At 48.2% G+C, this 12,021-nt stretch overlaps 2 protein-coding genes across 2 annotated transcripts; both read left to right on the top strand.

The window, feature by feature from the left end:
* Positions 1-4,724: 4,724 nt before the first annotated feature.
* On the top strand, positions 4,725-7,944 carry LOC123123498 (dolichyl-phosphate beta-glucosyltransferase). The gene is made up of 11 exons (XM_044544015.1): positions 4,725-4,926; positions 5,013-5,083; positions 5,189-5,246; positions 5,334-5,440; positions 5,607-5,652; positions 6,518-6,652; positions 6,741-6,830; positions 6,926-7,039; positions 7,140-7,223; positions 7,333-7,397; positions 7,506-7,944. Exons 1-11 carry the CDS (start codon positions 4,843-4,845, stop codon positions 7,690-7,692), a joined length of 1,041 nt encoding a protein of 346 aa, XP_044399950.1. The 5' UTR covers positions 4,725-4,842; the 3' UTR covers positions 7,693-7,944.
* A 214-nt stretch (positions 7,945-8,158) lies between these two features.
* On the top strand, positions 8,159-10,306 carry LOC123123497 (pentatricopeptide repeat-containing protein At4g21065-like). The gene has a single exon (XM_044544014.1). It carries the CDS (start codon positions 8,253-8,255, stop codon positions 10,077-10,079), a length of 1,827 nt encoding a protein of 608 aa, XP_044399949.1. The 5' UTR covers positions 8,159-8,252; the 3' UTR covers positions 10,080-10,306.
* The last annotated feature ends 1,715 nt before the right edge of the window (positions 10,307-12,021 follow it).

Here is a 12,021-nt window from a genome sequence, read left to right as displayed (position 1 = left end):
GGCAGGTGACGGCAGCAGATCACCCGGAGGCGAAAAATACAGAGGCGATGACGGCTATTTGACAACACAGGGACGAGCTCCGGCGGTGGCGATTCGGTGCGCGTCACTGGCAAGGGCGGCTCGACGGAGACGGGTTAAACAGCGTGCGGCCTATGATCCCGCGCGGTGGCGGAGCTGGAATCCGGCTCGGGCCGGTGGAGGTGGAGGCGAGCGGAGGTGACCTGGAGCAACTGGAATGGGCGGGTCGTGGCCTCCGCGGCGGAGGGGCTCGGTCGATGCGAGACGGAGTCCAGGTGCGGGCGGCTCTCAGCCGGGAGTAAGTCGGACTGGAGTGGAGACGGCCGACGGATTGGAAGGTGGAGGCGGACGAGTCACAGCAGCGAGGCACGCCGGCGAAGGGAAAACCACATCGTTGCCGTATCCTCTTCCGGGTCATGGTGGCTCAGAACCGTGGCCGGCTCAATATCTTCCATGGCAGCGAGGCGACTTTGGAGACGGCGACTCGAATCAGAGCGGCGGGTCATGGTGATAACGGGGAATCCGGGGGTGAGGAAGAACAGGCGCCGCCGGCGAATCCGAGTCCGGCTGTAGCTAGAGTCTGATACCGGGTTGTTGACTGTTTGTGTTGCCTTTGGTTCGACTGCAATTTGACGAATCACACATCCGATGGCGGCGGCACAATAGCAACCCTAATTTCTTTTGAACCTTAAATCTCTCATGTCTTAATCTGGATTGATAAACTTGAAGCTGATGCAAATCCTTTCAAACCGGATCTTCTTCATCCGAAAAATTGCAAACTTCTCAATCCCTCGAGAGATCCCTCCAAGAACTCAACACCACCGTGCGCAGGCCCCACGGTGGACGCTAACTGTTGTGGAATTGTCACGCCAGATGTCCTAGTGTGAGGACTTAGTCGTGAGGCCAACGCATCTATGTAGTAGCTTGAGAGGGGTTGATCGGGACGAGAGACGCGACACACGAGACAAGGACTTAGACAGCTTCGGGCCCCGGGAAACATCATCCGGTAACAACCCTACATGCTGTTTGTGGCTAGGTCTCATTATGCTCATGAGGGAGACGCCGTAAATCCGGCTCTCCTCTAGTTGTGTCTAGCCCTAGAGATTGTTTCTTGCCTTTCCCTCTTGGGGTGCCCTGCCCCTCCTTATATAAGTTGGAGGGGCGGGTTACATGTAGAGTCCATCTCGGACTAAGACTTAAACTATTCTGACCTCTCATCACGGGCCTCTCTCCATGGGCTTCTAAACGTCTTGGGCTTCTTACAATCTGGCTTACGATCTGACTTACCATCTGGCTTACCATCTAGCTTACCGTCTGGCTTAACATTTGCCGGCTTATATGACTGTGTCTGCCGGGTTACATGACTGTGTCTGCCGGCTTACAATGTTTAACTGTTCCCGCCGGCTTATAGTCTGCCGGGTCACCAATGAAACATCAAGTCCCAGCCGGGTCATATCTCCGGCCTGGTCATACCGCGGGGTATATCCCCGACACAAGTAACTTTAAAACCAGCAAAAAGTTTGCAACATCGTCTTGATCTCCTCTACCCAAGGCCCTGACGCGCTCATGCACTTGATCAGTTGATTAAGCATTTGCACCACCCTTTGGCTGTCTAGTTCCACATGAACTCTATCTGCATTGATGTCTCGAGCAACCTCCAGAGCCAGTTTACAAGCAAGTATCTCCACTGCTTCTGGATCACTGATGGTCGGAAAATGGTGGCTCATAGCAGCCCAAAAGGCGCCATTTTGATCTCGGATGACCGCTCCACCACCACCCTTTCCTCCATATCGGGAGACAGCTCCGTCTGAGTTAATCTTGAGCCATCCTGCCTCTGGCACCTGCCATTTTTGGATAACTTTCTGCACTGGGGCCCTAGGCGGTTCAACATGTACAGCCTTCCACTCTTGAATGTGCGCAGCAACTGAATCTATGATTTCATGTGGGGCTGCAATCCTCCTCCCATCCCTCGCCTCATTCCGAGCCAGCCATAGGCCATAGATCGCCTGTATCATCGCCTCTTTCTCGTCGTCGGATGCACCAGTAAACCAGTCCAATAACCAGCCAGCTAGGGCACTCTGGGAATTGAGCTGACACGGTGGGATTGCCACCGAGATTCCCTTCTCTGAGTGAAGAAGCTGCCAGAAACGTACTGAATGCTGACATACCCAAAACCTGTGATATATAGTTTCCTCTCGCCCGCACGCAGCACAAAAAACTCCCGGCTTAATCCTGCAACGATGAAGTTCTGCTCCAACGGCCAGGCCATTCTTGAGTAACCACTAGTAGAAAAAGGGCCTTTAGTCTCGGTTCTGGAACCGGGACTAAAGGCCCTCCACGTGGCCGCTGCCTGGAGGTCCACCTTTAGTCCCGGTTGGTAACACGAACCGGTACTAAAGGAAATTTTATGATTTTTTTTGAAATTTTTTTCAATTTTTTTTTGATTTTCAAATTTCTGAATTATTTTAACCTCTAATCTCTAATCACCCCTCATCACTGCTCAATTTAACCTCTAATCTCTAATCACCCCTCATCATTCCAAATCATCTAACTTCCCGGACGGTCACCCATCCTCTCACTACTCCAGCCTGAGCACGCTTAACTTCCGGGTTCTATTCTCCCTCGTTTCCAAGTCTGCACTTGTTGTTTTCCTGACAATAGTAAGATGTCAATCCTATTAACCCTCAGGAATTTAGCTTGAGCATGAAGTCACACATTTCACTGTTTGAGTTTTAAACTATTGTTCTAAAAAACAATAATTATTTAGTAACACTAATATTTCTTGAATAAGTAGTTTGACCATAGTTTGACCAGATGTGACCAAAATTCAAAAAAACTGAAATAATTATTTCGTAACACTAATATTTCTTGAATAATTAGTTTGACCATTGTTTGACCACAGTTTGACCATAATTTGACCAAAAAAACTGAAACAATTATTTAGTAACACTAATATTCTTGAATAATTATTTAGTAACACTAATACTTCTTGAATAAGTAGTTTGACCAGATTTAACAAAAATTCAAAAAAAACTAAAATTTGAGCATAACTTTTTTTCCTTTTAGAATTTGAGGATTCTAAAAATTTGCAAATAGGCCGTAGGCCGTCAAAATCGGATGCGGATTTTCGTGCTGAACATTTTGATATATTATACGTTTTTTCTGACATCGTATGCAAAAGTTATAGCCGTTTTACATTTTCCCTACACTTTTTGCAAAACATGTCCAAATTTAAGTTTTTAAATTTTCCTAACTAGTACATGTAGTAACATAACTACATCTGGAAGGATTTTAATTTTTGAAGTTTTTATCATTTTCTTTTGCTTTTTACAAAACTGAAAAGGCGATTGGGGGGGGGGGTAGAGTTTGAAAATGGGACCTTTAGTACCGGTTCGTGCCATGAACCGGTACTAATGCCTCAAACCCCATTAGTACCAGGCATTAGTACCGGTTGGTGGCTCGAACCGGGACTAAAGGTCTAACCTTTAGTACCAGTTGGTGCCACGAACTGGTACTAATGGGAATCGCACCCTTTAGTCCCGGTTCGTAGCACCAACTGGGACTAAAGGTCCCATTTGAATCGGGACTAATGCCTGTACGGTGCCCTAGCCGCTCGAACCGGGACTAATGCTCACATTAGTCCCGGTTCGTAATGCAACCGGGATTAATGCTCTTTTCTGGCCGAACCAAAGCCCTGTTTTCTACTAGTGAACCGCCACATGTGGATTTTGGCCTTGGCCGGCGCCTGTGTGTCCCATAGCGCCATGAAACCACGGTGGTTGCTGACCGAGTTAGAGGACTCCGGCTGTCCGGTCCTCGCTCTTGCCATCGACATCCGCAGGTGATACATCGATTTGACTGTGAATATTCCATCTTTGGTGTAGTTCCAGGCGAGGTAATCCTCCGTGCCAGGCCCTCCGACGGCAATCTGCTTGATATCATGAATATCACTCGCTGTAAACATGGCCTCCAGCCTCTCTGTGTCCCAACTCTTCCCATCCATCGTGAGAAGATCAGCTACTCTAGTGATGCCTGGCACATAAACTTGTCCCACCGGCCTTAAGCTGCCACTCCGTGGGATCCAACTCGCATGATGAATAAGCACCTGTGATCCATCCCCTATGCGCCACACCAGCCCTTTCCTTAGAAGGTCTCTCCCATGCAAAATACTACGAAAGGTATATGAAGCCGTAGGTGGGCAGGTTGCTGTCATAATTGTGTCCTCTTTGAAGTACCTTGCTTTGAGCACCCTCGCACAGAGAGAAGATGGCACTTGCAAAATTCTCCAAGCTTGCTTCGCTAGGAGTGCTTGATTAAAAGCTTCGGGGTCCCGGAACCCAAGACCCCCCTCTCGCTTTGCTGCACACATTCTCTTCCAAGAGACCCAATGTACTTTCCGTTCATCGTTCGTCGCGCCCCACCAGAATTTCGAAGAGATTGAAGTTAGATTCCCGCACATCTTCTTCGTGAGACGAAAGCAACTCATAGTGAACGTAGGTACAACTTGAAGTCAGACCCCCTCTCGTTTTACTACCATGTTTGAAGATGAATAGATCAAAGGTTTTCTCGCAAAAAAAAAACTCTTAAATCAGCTAACTCACTGGAGAAAACTTCTGAAGGTTAGAATATTCAAAAGTTTATACCATTTTGAAAATCATTTGAATCGAAAGTGCCCACCACTTCACACGATACGACTATACGAGTAACACACAAAGTTGCCGGCGCCTGCAGATCTGCCCGACCCGACTCCCGGAACCTGGAGGTGCACGCGAGGGGAGCAGTAGGTGGGGTTGGGGTTACCCACGACGTCCACCGGCCGTCGCGATGGCCGGCGCCGCCTGGCCGCTCTCCGCCGCCGCGGGCCTCCTCCCCGCCTCCCTCTCGCTGACCCTCCTCCTCGGCTCCCTCGTACTGCCCTTCCCCTCCCAAAACCCCCTCTGCCCCCCTCCATCCCCTCCCCGCGCCGCTGACGCCCTCTCTCCTCCTGTGCGCAGGTCGTCGTCCTCGTGCTGGGCGTCGCCGCCGTCTTCCTCGAGCACATCCGCAAGATCGGATGCATGCACTCGTAAGCCTCTTCTGTACTCCCGTCTTATCCCTTTCGCCCTTCCCTCTCCCGCGATCTGGCCGTGCACCTCGTTGACTGGTCCGCCGTTCTGGATCTCGGCCGCAGGATTGAGAGGACCGCCGTCTCAGACGCCTTCTTCGAGGACCCCGGCTCGCTCAAGAAGGTGCTGATTGCTCGTACGAGTTACTTGTGCTTGTGGCATGGTGTGCACGCTAGGTGTTTGCTCATTTGCTTGTGTTGCCTGTGGTAGGTTCCTTGCCCGTCGATTTTTGACCCTGCCGAGAAGTACATTTCGTTGATTGTTCCCGCTTACAATGAGGAGTGTCGGCTTCCGGAGGCTCTTACAGAGACACTCAAGTAAGGCCCTGATACCAGCATTCGTTGCTCTGTCAAGTTTCTTATCTTTGAACAGTACTGTGCAGTTTATACAACCAGTTGTCTGTATGTAACTGTAGCGTTATCTGATAGGCGATTGCTTGATACGCTATGTTAATCACTGTATTTTTCTTTCTTTCTCCATTAGCTACCTGAAACAACGCTCATCCGCCGACAAATCATTTACTTATGAGGTATGTGAGAATCGAACATGTTCATCATCTTCTTTATTTGATATGATAAATTTGGATGGTGCAAGCTACTTCTGCAAGCGGAACTAACTTGGATTTGTTTAGAAGATTATGCATTTTAGTATCACGTTCTTCATTTGTACTTTGTTTGTTTTGTTTTGTTTTGGTCTAAACACGAATGTCGTTTCCGCTCCTAAATTCTGGATACCTATAGCCCCCTCTCCTCTCCAGATATGAAAATTGCCTGCAGTGGAGTTTGACCCGATCTTTAGTATAGTGAATAGAATATGACTGTATTGCAGAACTTGAATTGCTATAGTTTTTTTCTGATGAACTATTCATTTGGTTGTAAAATACCAAACTAAAGACCTGGATCTAGGATTACAGAGTTAGATTTACATCCGCTGTTAGTGTTTAGAAAGGCCCTGACAAAGCTACATAAATTTTCTCAGAGCTACTTCGTATTAGCTTCTGAATACTCATCACTTGTCCTATATGTATTGTCCCATGTGATATTCATAATTATGCTTTATGCACCGCTGATCTTGGTAGCTATGCCGTTGTGAGATCCACAACTAATTCACATTAAAAATGTAAGTTATGAATGACGCCTCACTGAATCCAGTAGATGGGTTGATGAGACCTAAATAGAATCTGAGCTGCCTTTGGAATGGTGCAGAATTCAGTCAGGCATACCTATCTACTACACGCGCTATTTGAAATCTTGTCATCATTGTCATTTGCATTGTCGTTTTGTATTGACCTAGGCTGATATTTATCATTTTGTGGCACAACGTCTTATATAATCCTGTATCTGTTTAGGACAATTTGAAGGTTTAATATATGTTATTTGCTTGGTCTTATTCAGGTGTTGATTGTCGATGATGGAAGTACTGACCGTACCTCGAAAGTTGCCTTTGAGTATGTAAAGAAGCACAACATTGACAATGTTCGAGTTCTTCTACTTGGAAGGAACCATGGGAAAGGTGAAGCCGTCAGAAAAGTGAGTGTTGAACTACCCACCCACACACTAGTTTCAACAAATCAACTCTAATCGATGCTTTCCAATTATTTGTGGAAGCATTGTCTAGGGGATGCTCCATTCCAGGGGTCAACTCCTACTCATGCTTGATGCTGATGGTGCAACTAAGGTCACTGATTTGGCAAAGCTTGAAGCTGAGGTCCGTCATACGCTCAATCCAATACCATGTTGTTGAGCTTCTTTTGATTGTGATGAGCATAATATCTTGATTTTTGATTTTTTTTTTGCTGTTAGGTTCTTGCATTGGCGGGGAAAGCACTCTCTGCTAGTTCATCCCAGAGGCTATCTGATGTTGAAATTGCTGTTTTTGGTTCCCGTGCGCATCTGGAGAAGCAGGCTCTTGCCACGGTACATCTCCTGAAACCCAGTTTCCATCACTTGTGATTCTGTTTCCTTGTCTCTTAGGTTCCTCCCTTATGCTGTATATGCTTTTCCTGGCTTACTGCAGAGGAAATGGTATCGAAACTTTCTTATGAAAGGTTTCCACTTGGTAGTACTGTTGACTGCTGGTCCTGGAATCAGAGATACACAGGTATGCTTTGGCCAACATAAGATGCGCTGATGATTCCTATTTGCGTTTTCTTTTTCTCTGGAGGCATGCTATTTATTCACTTCATTTGCTTGATTATTACAAATCCCAGTGTGGCTTCAAGATGTTCACTCGATCTGCTGCGAGGAAACTCTTTACAAACATCAGATTAAAGAGGTATTTTTTAAGAAAAGGGAAATCCCACGATACTATAATATAATAATCTTGCAAGGAATGAACATGGAGGTTTGAGTGTTCATTCTGTTCTACTTTGTGCATGACCAGGTGGTGTTTTGATGTTGAGATTGTGTACCTATGCAAGCACCTGAGGATCCCGATGGCAGAAGTATCGGTCAGCTGGACGGAGATACCTGGGTCCAAAGTGCGCATGACAAGCATCCTGCACATGGTGTTTGAGCTCCTGCTGATCAGAGTAGGCTATGGGCTGGGCATATGGAAAATTTACTCATAGACCCTGTTCTGGGTAACTCATTAGAGCTTAGGTCTCGATCGCTTCAGCGTATACACCAAACTTAGTTCGTCACTTTGAAACACAGCTACCAAATTAGTTTAAGGAGCATTGTAAAACTTTTTGAGATTTTCGACTGGAGAGAAGAATCCAGTTCGAAGTGTATGTTGGTGTTTGATCATAGCAAGATCTTGACATATGCTCACAGCTCACATGTATTTTTGCTCCTTCTGATAAATTCTCTGATTTTTTTGCTGTCTTTTTTTTATCACATATTGCGCATGTTTCTCTTAACTGAAGAAAAGCAGCTTGTCTCTTCAGAGAGGCTGACAAAACTGTAACCTTATTTATCAAAACGGTCAGAGAAGATTAGCGTGGTCTCTGTGCAAAATACTGCATTTCGCTTGGCTAAATTTCCAAAGTTGCCAGTTCTGCTTGCATTGTGCACGGCTTCGCTTCAGAACGCACACGTTCGCGCCGTAGAGGAATCAGTTGAGCACGCGAACACGCAGCGAAGATCAAAACCGCAGGACCCACGGCTCGCCCGCCATGCGTTCGAGCAAATGCCGCCCCGTCCCCCGCTCCGCTCGCCTCCGAGCGGCGGCCCTTACACCACCGCGCCGCCGTCGCCGCCGCGCGCGGCCGAGCAGCACTGCCTGCGCCTCCTGGAGCGCGCCACGACGCCGGCGTCGCTCCTCCAGCCCCTCGCATTCCTCCTCAAGCACGGTCTCCACTCCAACCCGCTGGTCCTCACCAGGCTCTTCTCGGCCGCGGGCTCCGCCGCGCCCGCGCTCCTCGAGCCCCTCGTCGCGGCGCTCCTCCGCCCGGGCCTCCCGCTCGACGCCTTCCTCCTCAACACCCTCATCCGCGCGCACGTCGCGTCCCCGCTCCCCTCCGCGCGCCGCCGCGCCGCGGCCTTCTTCCCGCTCATGCTCCGCCGCGGCGTCGCCCCCAACAAGTTCACCTTCCCGTTCCTCCTCAAGTCCTGCGCCGCGATGCCGGGGTCCCCGGCCGCCGGTCTCCAGGCCCACGCCGCCGCCCTCAAGTTCGGCTTCGCCGCCGACCACTACGTCTCCAACACGCTCATACACATGTACTCCTGCTTCGGGGCCGGGTTCCTCGGGGACGCGCGGAACGTGTTCGACAGAACGCCCAAGGACAGCGCTGTCACCTGGAGCGCGATGATCGGCGGGTACGTGCGTGGGGGGCTGTCGAGTGATGCTGTCATGCTGTTCCGGGAGATGCAGGCCAGCGGAGTGTGGCCGGATGAGGTGACAGTCCTCGGGGTCCTTTCGGCCGCCGCTGATTTGGGTGCACTCGAGCTCACGCGGTGGGTTGAGCGGTTTGTGGCGAGGGAGGGAATTGGGAGGTCTGTGACGCTCTGCAATGCGCTGATCGACACGCTCGCCAAGTGCGGGGATGTCGATGGGGCAGTGGCTGTGTTCGAGGGGATGGAGGAGCGGACTGTTGTGTCATGGACGTCGGTGATTGATGCACTTGCAATGGAGGGCCGTGGGAAAGAGGCTGTGGCTGTGTTCGAAGAAATGAAGGCTGTTGGCGTGCCACCTGATGATGTCGCATTCATCGGGGTGCTCACTGCATGTAGCCATGCTGGAATGGTTGATGAAGGCCGTGGCTACTTTGACTCAATGAAGACAGAGCATGGTATTGAGCCTAAGATCGAGCATTATGGTTGTATGGTCGACATGTTTGGCCGTGCCGGCATGGTTGAGCAAGGGTTGGACTTTGTTCGCGCGATGCCCATGAAACCAAACCCAATAATTTGGCGGACTCTGGTTGCTGCTTGTCGTGCTCATGGCCGGCTCGAGCTCGGTGAAAGCATTAGCAGGGACCTTCTTAAAGAGTACCCTGCTCATGAGGCCAACTACGTCATGCTCTCCAACGTATTTGCATTGACGCAGAGATGGAAGGAGAAGTCAGAGATTAGAAGAGAGATGAGCAAGAGAGGTATTACAAAGGTGCCAGGCTGCAGCCTTGTTGAACTTGATGGAGAGGTCCATGAGTTCATAGCAGGAGATGAGTCGCATCCGCAGTACAAGGAGATATACAGGATGGTTGAGGAGATGTCAAGAGAGCTAAGACGCATTGGGCATATTGCAGCCACATCAGAGGTCCTCCTTGACCTTGATGAGGAGGACAAGGAGGGTGCGCTTCAGTGGCACAGTGAGAAGCTGGCAATTGCATTCGTGCTCCTGAGGACTCCTCCTGGAACACAGGTCCGGGTGGTAAAAAACCTACGGGTATGCTCCGATTGTCATGCGGCAATTAAGTGCATATCACAAGTTTATAACCGGGAGATCATAGTACGTGATAGGAGCCGTTTCCATCGCTTTAAGGATGGTTCCTGCTCCTGCAAGGATTTCTGGTGATTGGATTTGTGTTTCACCAGGTTATCCTTTTTCTGAGGTGCAGTGAAGAGTGGATTGAACTTCAACAGCACGTGCAGGTGATCGTGAACTGATGATGTATTTTCGAGGAGCTTCTGCAAGTCCTTGAGGTCTGCCAATTTATATGTAACACAAAGCTTTCAGTGGCCAAAAACTGATGTTTACTGAAGATTACTGGAAGCAGCATTAAAACATATAATATTCAGATACTTCACCTTGTGTACAAAATGCCTCATCAGTACACATTTAAGGACTAAGATTTCTTACAAAAACCCAGACCGCCGAGAGAACATATCTAATGCATACCCCAGTTTGCATCCTGTTCGAATCATTTAATTAATCTAAACTTTTGAAGATACCATTCTATGCATAGACAAAATCCACGACATGTATTATGATAATACATAATAGTATGACTGCCTTTTGTTCATGCAGGGGCAGATAAATGCATCTCCCAATCTTGTGCTGTCTCAGTGGCCTATCTGAGTTTCATTGGCACTGTTCTAAGCCTTCCCCAACCATCTCATTCTCCGTTGCTTCTTCATTCATGCAGTGAGTTTGTAACTAACCATGCATCTATGAAGTGTCTGCCATCTCGATGGTGTTGCTGATCTCGACCAATGCTTTGAGACTTTTCCTGTTCTTGTACGCCCTTGCCTTCCTGTTGTTGCAGAGAGCTGTTAAGTCAATCTTAGCCTCCTTGCTCAAGTGACTGCATCATCATTTACTACAGGGGCTACAGGGGTAATATTTCTCTGCACTTCCCTTTGTAAAGTCTCCCATTTTGTAGGATTCTGCTTATCAATAGTCATGAAATTTGTTTGCACTGTAAGGATCGAACACATTCAAGTCCCTGCTTTCTTGTTTGCCTCTTCTCTAGTCCTCTGCCAAAACATCCCACCCAGCCAATCTTATGAACCTCCTTGTTTCTGCTGTTAGATCCTCTAACCTTTTCGATACTGGAGTGATGTGCGTCTTATTTGCCTGTATGAGTGGAAACCAGAAATAAACATATGTTAATCTACAGGTCTAGTGCTTTAGTGTACTGTGGACCCATGTTCAGTAGTTACTTGAAACATTTGTACCTTGCATTACAAATATGAAAGGGTTCTGATCTATAATTTTCTCTGAGCACTGTGTTTTTATTTTGATACTTTAGTTTCTTTATAGAGAATTTTAACTCTGATATTCATGGGATTGTAGAATCTTATACATATTGACGTCTAATGATTCTGCAGGAAACCCAAGGTCTTCTCTTTTCCCCCCTACACAGAGTTGGCTCAAATATTTCTGAAGCAGTATTATAAGTCCAGTTTACATTTGGCACCGATGTTAATTGGCAAATGCCGGAATCCAATTTGGCGTGTTCATCTTCCTTGCATATGTAGTATGAAGCGGGAAGTATGTCGAGCATGGCCATCTGCTGCAGCTTTTCATCAGTGGCCATCTGCTGGTTGAAGTTCACCAGGAACTTGGACACTGCCCTATCCGTCACCGCGGCGGCCATTGCTGTGGCAATGGTATGAACCACTTCTTGTGCCATGGCTAGCTCTCAAACAAAGGTACGTGACTGACCAGAGTCTCCCAGGTCTCAGAATACATATAATTAAGGACTGTTCTGAGTGGCAGCCGTCGCAAAATGTGAAATTAGGGATTCAGCCACCCTAATATCGACCGGCACTAGGAAAAGAAAAAGAACATGGAATCAGTTCAACGGACACAGCAACAGCGAGCTGTCAAAGCATTGCACATCCCAAGACAGCCTTTCCCTAGTACGCACAACATTGCAAAGATCATCTGCTTCGTTATCAGAACAAGCCGCTGCCTCATTTCCATCTTTGCCATCGATGATGTGGCGAACTGGCAATATAGGTCTAGACAACATTGTTGCCCCTCTCTGAGCATAGGAAGCCTTACCTATGGC

The sequence above is a fragment of the Triticum aestivum genome, chromosome 5D (genome assembly GCF_018294505.1).
Source record: "Triticum aestivum cultivar Chinese Spring chromosome 5D, IWGSC CS RefSeq v2.1, whole genome shotgun sequence".
In the NCBI taxonomy this organism is placed as follows: domain Eukaryota; kingdom Viridiplantae; phylum Streptophyta; class Magnoliopsida; order Poales; family Poaceae; genus Triticum; species Triticum aestivum.
The sequence above is the reverse complement of the archived record's forward strand: the minus strand, read 5'-3'. Positions and strand labels throughout refer to the sequence as shown.

Coding starts and splice junctions, on each gene's coding strand:
- LOC123123498 (XM_044544015.1), top strand. CDS start 4,843: ATGGCCGGCGCCGCCTGGCCGCTCTCCGCCGCCGCGGGCCTCCTCCCC. Junction 5,084..5,188: donor AAGATCGGATGCATGCACTC/GTAAGCCTCTTC, acceptor TCTCGGCCGCAG/GATTGAGAGGACCGCCGTCT. Junction 5,441..5,606: donor GCTCTTACAGAGACACTCAA/GTAAGGCCCTGA, acceptor TTTCTCCATTAG/CTACCTGAAACAACGCTCAT.
- LOC123123497 (XM_044544014.1), top strand. CDS start 8,253: ATGCCGCCCCGTCCCCCGCTCCGCTCGCCTCCGAGCGGCGGCCCTTAC.